At 41.0% G+C, this 9316-nt stretch overlaps 1 protein-coding gene across 5 annotated transcripts in view; it reads left to right on the top strand.

The window, feature by feature from the left end:
* The first annotated feature begins 7394 nt into the window (after positions 1-7394).
* PRR13 (proline rich 13) overlaps positions 7395-9316 on the top strand; it is a 4820-nt gene continuing 2898 nt past the window's right edge. Inside the window, exons 1-3 of one of the 5 annotated variants that reach the window (XM_006904523.3) lie at positions 7395-7486; positions 8077-8115; positions 8480-8841. In XM_006904523.3, coding sequence (XP_006904585.1) covers positions 8097-8115; positions 8480-8841 — 381 coding nt within the window. In that variant the 5' untranslated portion in view covers positions 7395-7486; positions 8077-8096. Of the gene's footprint in view, positions 7487-7531; positions 7597-7632; positions 7703-8076; positions 8116-8479; positions 8842-9316 lie in introns of those variants that run through there. The other 4 variants (XM_015588222.2, XM_006904525.3, XM_025045159.1 and 1 more) reach the window with 4 other exon arrangements.

The raw sequence follows: 9316 nt of genomic DNA, 5'->3' as shown, positions 1-9316 counted from the left end.
TGCAGCGAGAAACTCTAAGTAACCTGGGTAGCAAGTGTGGGGTGTATGGTGGGGAAAGAAGAAGTAATATGGAAAACTGTAGGCAAGACCTTGTGAATGAACCCTGCTGAGAAGTTTTTCATTCGTTTCTTTTTGTATGTTTTCTCTACTGGCTTTTCTTATCTGCCCAAGTCCCTCTAACATTGGGTGCCCCTCAGGGTCAGTCTAGTTACAGATACCTGGTTTATAGCCCTAGCGTAGTTTCTGACTACCTGAGTGCCCTTGTGCAAGTTATTTTCTCTTTCTGGGGCTCAGGTTCCTCATTTGCCAATAAGGGGTTGGCTTTCTGGTCTAATACTGGAAGAACAGTGGGGGAGCTCTGACTTTACTACAACAGGATTGTCTCCCGCTCAGTGACCAACTGTTCTATGTCCTCAGGCAAGATACTGAACACTTAGACTCTCAGTTTTATCCTGTGTAAAAGCACACATATTTTATCATGTGTAAAACACCCTGCTTGCAGGGGCAATTCGGGGTGAAGAAAAAGGTGACAGGTCTTACACAGCACCTGGCCTTAGGGGACACTGTAAATGGCAGCAGTTGTGATAGAGTTGAGATGATCTCTAGCCCCTTTCTAGCTTGGTTGTTCCAGAGTTCCAAGATTAGCCTCTGCAGAGGCCATCCACTCTGAGCCCTGAGATTTCACCTTCCTTCGGGCCCAGATCTCTAATTCTCTGTAAGACATCATTGCTTGGATAGGCAGCCACCAGCTGAAATGAAACACATCAAAATCCAAGCACCTGCCTCCCCGCCTCCCCCTTGCCAACAAGTCTGCCTTCCCCTCTTCACTGACCCTCAAGGATACTAAATTTCTCTTGGTCATAGATCAGGGGTCCCCAACCCCTGGCCACAGACTGGTACTGGTCTGTAACCTCTTAGGAACCAGGCCGCACAGCAGGAGGTGAGCAGCCTGCTAGCCAGCAAAGATTCATCTGTATTTGCAGCCACTCCCCAGTGCAGCATCACTGCCTCAGCTCCACCTCATATCATCAGGCATTAGATTCTCACAGGAGCTCGCCTAGTCCTTGGTGCCGAAAAGGTTGGGGACCGCTGTCCTAGAGGATCCCAACAAGGAAGGTGTTCTTGTCCCCTCCCATGGCCCCAGCTTATCCCATCCATATCCAGTCAGTTTTCAGGTCCCACTGCAATTGCATAGGCAGGGCCTGCTTCTGGGTACCTATCCCCCTTTCCTTCTTCCTAGGTCTGGCAGCCTCAGCTACTGCGATTGCCTCTTGGCTACCTGTTTTTCCCCAACTTTGAGTAAAACACTACCCTGAACAATCTTTAAACATAACTTTGCATTGTGTTTTGCCTATGCTTAACAGTCTACTTGTCTGTTTCATGATAATCCTGTGAGTATCATTTACAGAGGAGAAAACCAAGGACTCAGAGAAGTTTAAGAATATGTCCAAAGTCACACAAATCTTAAATAACAGAGCAGGGATTTTCATCATTAAAAATGATGTTTGAACAATGCTATATTATTATTAAAATGGATGTCACATGAAAAGAATGTACAAACATGTTGACAGGCATAGTGTTATATTAAATCAAAAATAAACCTATAATCACAAGAAAAACAAATCCCAAAAAAGGAACATTTCACAAAATACCCATATACTACTCAAAACTATCAGGATCATCAAAAACAAAGAAATTATGAGAAGCTATCACAATTAAGAGGAGCCTAAGGAAATGTGACAACTAAATGTAACATGATATCCTAGATAAGATACTGGAAGAGTAAAAGGACATTTGGTAAAAACTAAAGAAATCTGAATAAAGTATAGAGTTTAATTAATTATCATGAATCAATATTTGTTCATTAAGGTAACAAACATACCATATTAATGTTAAGATAAGACAGGGAACCATGTGTGGGGAATATAAATTGTCTGTATCACCCCAATTTTTCTATAAACCTAAAACTGTTCTAAAAAAATAAAGCTTATTAAAAAAACAAAACAACTATGACCACCTCCAGAACATCAGAGGCCATAAATATAAGGAACAAGAGGAGGGTTGTGGGAAGCATCACAATGTTTACTTGCAGTGTTTTCGAATGAGCATGTTATAATATGTTGTATTGAAGGGATTGCTGACATAAAAGCCAGAAAATCTGGATTACCATTTTAGCTCTCCTAACTGAACTCTTAGAAAAGTTTGTTTATTTACTTTTCTCAGGAAGTTGAATGAATGAATGATCCTGTAAGTCATTTCTAACCCTATAATTCCATGATTCTATGAATTAAAGTCCCTGTTCTGAAGATTACTTCACCAAATCCAGTGTTTGCCTAGTATAATATTGCCATGATTAGTGACTTCATGCTCTTGAAGGGGCAATATGCATGTAAATAAGTTTTTTGGAAACTTGAAAACAAATCTGTAAATAGAGGTGGATTATGAATATGGTATGGCTAAAGACAGAGGTGGTGGATGGTGGGAAGAAAACTGAGTTTTTACTATCTACCTTTGTTTTTACCTCTTGAATTTTGAACTATTTGCATGTTTTGTCTATTAAAATTAAATACAGTTGACCGTTGAACAATGAAGAGGTTCAGGGCACTGGTCCTGCTCAGTCGAAAATTGCTTATAACTTTTGACTCCCCCCAAATTAAAGTTATCCTTTGGTATTCATGGAGGATTGGTTTCAGGACCCCCTGCCGATACCCAAATCCACAGATGCTCAAGTTCCTTATATGAAATGATAATATAACAATGCATACAGATTGAAAACAATACAAATTTATTGAAAAAAATCAGTGTATAAGTGGACCACACAGGTCAAACCCTTGTTCAAGGGTCAGCTGTATTTACTTATTAATTTTAAAAGTCTATACCTAGAAAAAAAAGATTAGATGGAAAAACACCAAAATATTAACAACAGTAATTCTGTTTGGGTGATGGGAGCTCAAAAATAATTTACTTTTTCTTTCTACTTTTCTGTTTTCCAGCTTTTCTTTAATTCTCATGAATTGCTTATAGAATTTAAGAAAAACATGAAAACAAATTTACTATCACCAGGAAATATTTCTTGAAAAACCACATGTGACTTTATACTGCCTCCCTTCGGCATTTACTAACATAACTTGTAGCATATTTTGTGCTTATTGATATATTGTTTGCTGAAATTATTTAATTTGTGAGCATGGCATTCTCACCTAGACTGTAACTGAAAGCATGGAGGGTGTGGAGAAACATTGTTTACAGTCCTTCTGGTTCCCAATTCAGGATCATGCATACAGCCTGGTGAACTGAATAGTCTTTGGTTCCTGACCTGGATCTACCACTAAGGGTGGAACTTGGAATAAGCTACTTCTTTTTGAGCCTCATTTTTCTCATCTGTTCACGAAGGGTGCCATTCACTTTTGATGTGCTAAGGTATTTTCAATAAATGTTTATTGACCCATATTGACCCATAGACATGATAGGAAAAGGATGAAGAGCTTGTAAAGTGACACGTATGTCTTGTGCCATAGTTTTGTGCCTTCACCTACCTGCTATAGGCCTACCTAAAGTTCTTAGAAAGCAAGGGACCTGTGTCTCATGCTGCTTTGTATATCTATACTATCTAGAGAAATAGCTACAAAATCTTCTATATCTGCAACCTCTTCTCTGAATGTCCCCTTTACCTTCTCCCACCCATTAAAATGAACCTTGCTTTACCTGGAGTGGTAGATGTTTTTCCTTTCACATACTCTGGAGCAAGAGTTCGATATTTTCCTTTCTGTTACTGCTTCCAGCACATTTATCCATCTTCCTCCGTCAAAAACCCAAGCTTCTCTGAAATACATGCCATCAGACCACACCACTTGCTATTTCACCTTGTTGTGATCATTTATAGACCTCCTGGTCGCTCTTTGAAGATTCATTGAAGATTTTAGTATTCTGGTTCATAATCTTTTTCTTTAATCATAACTTTTATCATCATTCTTGGTGACTTTAGTCACTGTGTGGATTACCTATTTAATTCTTTGATCTTGATCTTTTTACTTAGAAAATTATTTTCCTCCACTAACTCTGCTACCAAAATCTGTTTTAAACATTCTACTTTCTGGATGCCAACTCCTACGTTTTCAGCTTACTTACTCTAGAGAGCCTCCACTGGGATATTCAATCCATCAACCCTGCCACTTTTTCACTATCTATCACACCCCTTATGTCTTTCCCTCCTTATTCAATTTATTTTCCATGGCCTATCCCTACCATGGCCTGTCACTACCATAGTCACTACTATGCATACACTCTCAACAGCTTTGCTCTCCTTTCCCTTTCATGTATTTTCCAGTTAAACCCTAACCCAAGTTAAATCCAGTTCGTCTATTCCACAGCTGTACCTAAGCATTGGAATTTAACTGAAGGAAACCACCACCTGTACTGACTAGCCTTGCTTCACATGTATGGCCCACAAACCATGAGTGAGCACTCCATACTGCCCAGCAATCCTACTACAGTTCCCTGGTCAATTTGCTTGCCCACTTTCTGAGATGACTATTTCTAATCTTCTCCTCTCACCTCACTCTCAACTGATAACTTTACTTCTTATTTCTCTGAAGAAAAAAAAAACAGAGGAGCCATTAGCAAAGAACAAGCACATTTTCTCACCACTAAATCTACCAATGGTGTTTTCATTTGGACCTGTAGACTCTGATTTCCCTCCTATTACAATAATAACAACATATATAGATCTTACTATATGTCCAGCAGTGTTCCGAGTTCTTAACATGCATTTAATGAGTTAGGTATTATTATTATTATCCCTCATTTTACTGATGGGGAAATGAGACACGGAAGTTTCTTTTGAAGTACATTGTTCAAGGTTACAAATGAATTAGTCTGGCTTTAGAGTTCATTCTCTCAACCACTTCCTTGTACTAAATGAACTGTTCTATCTGAGGTCAATGCCTCCACCTGTAAACTGGAACCCTTCTCTTCCTGGTCACTTAGGAACTTCTTCAATTATACCTTCTTTCTTCAGCAACATCATTGCCCCCCGCCCTACTGGATTATTTCCATCAGTTTACAAATGCTTTAAACTCTCTTAACTTAAAAAGTCATTTCTAGGCTGCCCATTCTGTTATGATTACTGCTCCATTTCTCTGCTTCCTTATTTACCAACACTCGTTGGAAGAATTGCTTTTATTTGCTGTCTCCACTTTCTCCCTTCTCTTTCTCTCTCCAATTTGTTATGGGCAAAATTTCAACCCTAGCATGTAATTAAAGCTGCTCTTAAAAATTCAACATCCTTGCAAAATCCAATGGCCAATTCTCAGTCTGCATCCTACATAATTTATCAGCAGCATTTGACACATTCGATAATTTCCTCCTTGACTCTTTCCTTTATATTCTCTTCTGATTTTCTCCTTTCTCACCAGCCACTCATTCCGTATCCTTTTCTTGCTCCTCTTTTCTTCCCAATTTCTAAACACTGGCAGGCCAATGTGCTGGACTTTCTTTTCTACTCTGGACATATCTGTCCCCAAGCTGACTTCATCTAGCTTTTTGGCTTTACCTGAAGTACTGATTCATACTATATCACAGAAGAACCTTGGAAATATTATGCTAATTGAAACCTATATAATTTTATTAACCAATGTCATCCCACTACATTTAATTAAAAAAATAAATTATGCTAAGTGAAAAAAAAGACCACATATTGTACTATTTTTCATTTAAACACAATGTCTAGAGTAGGCAGATTTATAGACAGAATGGTGATTAGTAGTTGATTAGGGCTTGGATGGAGTAGGAGAGAGGTAAGGAGGGGATTGAGGATTGATTGCTAATGTGATTTTTTTAGGGGGGACAAAAATGTTCTAAAATTAGATAATGGTGATGGTTGCACAATGCTCTCAATATGCTAAAAACCATGAATTGTACACTTTAAGTGGGTAAATCATGTGTTATCAATAAAGCTGCTTTAAAAAAAGAAATTATTTGAAATACTTAATTTCTAAAGGCATCAGGTCCATATAGACACATCAATGTCTATCAAACTCAGTAATCTTCCAGGAAAGAAATAATGCAGATATAAATTACCCTAGAGCTTAAAAAATTAGAAAATGTTCTAATTTGTCTCAAATATTTAGCACAAACCTGATAAAAATATATCAAAATGTACTATGGCTATATAAGATATTATCATAGGGGGAAGCTAGGTAAAAGGTACACGGGAATTCTATTTTTGCAACTTCTTGTAAGTCTAAAAATATTTCGAAATAAGTATTTAATAAATCTATCAAAGTCTTTAGTTCAAGATGACAGACTATAAAATTTATCTTCTTCATATTTTTTTATCCCACAAATTTCGGATGTAATATTTCCATTATGGCTTAGTTCAATGTATTTAATTTCCATCATTGTTTATTCTTTGACCCAGAGTTATTTGGGAGATTTTTTTTTTTTTTAATTTACAGATGTATGTTTGTATTTATATTTTACATTGTGGTCAGAGAATATGGTATGTATTATATAAATATTGGAAATTTTGTATTAGTTGAGACCAACTTTTATAAAAAGTTCTAAATATGCTTAAGAAGAATGAGTATCTTTAAAGTTTGATTGCATGGTTCTATATATGTACATTAAATCAAACTCGTGGAGAGATGAGGTAGATTGGGAGCAGTAAAGTTGAGAGAAGTGTAAGGATTTCACATCGTAGTGTTGGAGTGGGGCGCAGAAACGAAGGATTGTAGCCAGAATTTCCGTGTGTCCTTTTTAATAGGCGAGGGGCTGTGTCTACATTTGTAAACTTTTGAGGATCTTTCCTGAGCCACCTACGGGTTTCGTCTCGATGAGGGTTCTTCTCTTAGCCTGGGCTGGTTTCTGGTTTAGGCAATTCGACAGACGGCGTAGCTGTGCAATTGAGTTAGGGTCTCCTAGGAGAGATTAGGAAATCTCAATTTTCCCCAAGAATGTTTCTTTACTTCTTATACGGTCTAGGAGGGAAGTGGGAATTTTGAGGCTTGGGGCTGAGACTCAGCAGCTCCCTGCTTTTCCCTAAGCGCTCTGTGTATATCTGGGTTACAATATTGACTACGGTGGACAGTATTCACATTACAGGTGTTGCACCCACTGGACAAGAAGCTCAGAGGGCTGGAGCTGAGTTTCCTCTCGGCAACTCAGGGACTTTGCTCAGAAACTGGCTCCGCCCCCTCCTGGCCTATCTCTCCCAGCCTCTCCCTCAGATATTTCCGGCCTGCCCTCTCCCCTCCATCCGCCTCGCCCCAAAGGCCCGGCTCCTTCCCTACCACTCTGCTGCCTTCTGTTTTAGCAGGGACTAGAGTGATTGACGGGCGTGTCCTCCAATCATAATGCCTAATGACCACATACCTACCAATTAGGCGGTAGCAGAGGCGGGTGCTGAATCCCAGCGTGGGGGTGACCAGGAAGTGGGGAAGACTGGGAAGAACGAGTCGAGCCCAGGAGGTGGTGTAGAGGTGACGGGGTATCTGGATTTTTCAGTTTCCTCCTTTCCCTGTTCTTGGGTCAGGGGTCCCTTTGTAGCTGGGATTTCCATTTGCCCTTTTTAATGTGTAAGGGGGTGTGTCTACATATGTAAGCATTTGAATATCTTTCCTGAGCCACCTTCCTGGTTTCGCCTCGAGGAGGGTCCTTCTCTTAGCTTGGGCGTCCTGTCCCCTGCACTCTTCCCCGGGGAGCGGTAAAGTTGTTTAAAATCCTTCCTTAACCTATGGGTGGTTAAAGTCGCGGACTCAGTCTCTGAAAGGGAGATGAGTGACGGGGATAGCGAGATTCGCGAATTCTGCCCTTCTCCCGAGGAGTTAGAGCCCTCCAGCTGCGGCCAAACGTAGAAGGTGGAGCGGCTCTGGGAGCTCAGTTCTTTTGGATAGGGAGCTGGGAATGAAATAGGTATAAGGGCGAAGGAACGGGTGGAAAGAAACATTTCTTATGTGGAGGTCATGGTAGTTCTCAGAGCCTACTGTGGGGAGGGAGACATTGCGGTGGGGCTTGGTCTCTAAATCTCCTTCCCACTACTGGGCCGTCAGCTTTTCCCCGTCATTTCTTTCTCCTCAGGCTGAAGGAAACACCTGACGATGTGGAATCCCAATGCCGGTAGGTGTTTGGGGTTCTCTTCTCCCACCCCAGCCCTTTTTCAAATGGGCCTCAACAATAGGAGTTTCTGTGTTTTTCCTACACCTCTCCCCTCACGCACAAAAGCCAAGTCCTTAGATCATAGCTGACCAGTGCTCTCCTCTTTCCTTGGGAGTTCACTGTCTCTCTCTCCCCAGCCTGAGAGGGACGTGATCTTTTCTCTCTCCTATGGGGGTTTGTCTTCGCTATCCTCCATTCTCCTTCCTTATCTTTCCATTTCCTTTTAAGTATTCAGCGAGAAACTGCATCACCTTTTTTGTTGTTATTTGTTGTTAGAATCTCTGATCAGTTCTAATCTTAATTTGTTCCTTGCTTCTTCCACCAGGGCAGCCAGGGCCAAATCCGTATCCCCCTAACATTGGATACCCTGGAGGTTCCAATCCTGTCCATCCGCCACCTGTCAATCCTGCCTGTCCACCAGGCCCCTTTCCCACTCCCCCAGGAGCTCCCCAGGGGAATCCAGCTTTCCCCCCAATTGGGCCTCCTCATCTGCCACAACCAGGGTATCCAGGATGCCAACCACCAGGTCCCTACCCTCCTCCATACCCACCACCTGCCCCTAGCATGCCTCCTGTGAATCCCTTGGCTCCTGGCATGGTAGCACCAGGAATGGTGATGGACAAGAAGATGCGGAAGAAAATGAAGAAAGCTCATAAAAAGATGCATAAACATCACAAGCATGGCAAGGTCAGTGACCTCTGGAGCCTGGCTAGAAAGGGGTGCCCCCTCAGAGACACTAGGCTGGAAGGTGGTGGGCAGGGGGGATTCGCAGTCTGAGGACATGGGGCAGCAATTGTGTTGCTCTGGTACATGATTTTTCCTTTTTGTAAAGGATTCCCACTGGGAAGAATCTGATAATCTTGAAAAGAAATATTAGGCTAATTGGGCCTTCTGTCTAGGAGGGGATAGCTAAGCCTTAGCATGGATATCAGAATCAAAAGCTATTCTTGTCCGCTTTTCTCTCCCTCATAATTTTTATCCTACTCTTTCACTACCAGATGTATGTTTTAGCAAGTTGGACATACCCACGGAGGTGGTCAAAATGTCCATTAATAGGGTCAGTCCTTTGACAAAACAAAGTCTTGTATAATAATTAAAAGATAATAATCTGGCCCTAGTTCCTGGAGTTCCTTTCTTTCAGGGTGGTGTCCCTACCGCCCAG

The sequence above is a fragment of the Pteropus alecto genome, unplaced genomic scaffold, assembly GCF_000325575.1.
Source record: "Pteropus alecto unplaced genomic scaffold, ASM32557v1 scaffold220, whole genome shotgun sequence".
Classification (NCBI taxonomy): domain Eukaryota; kingdom Metazoa; phylum Chordata; class Mammalia; order Chiroptera; family Pteropodidae; genus Pteropus; species Pteropus alecto.
The sequence above is the reverse complement of the archived record's forward strand: the minus strand, read 5'-3'. Positions and strand labels throughout refer to the sequence as shown.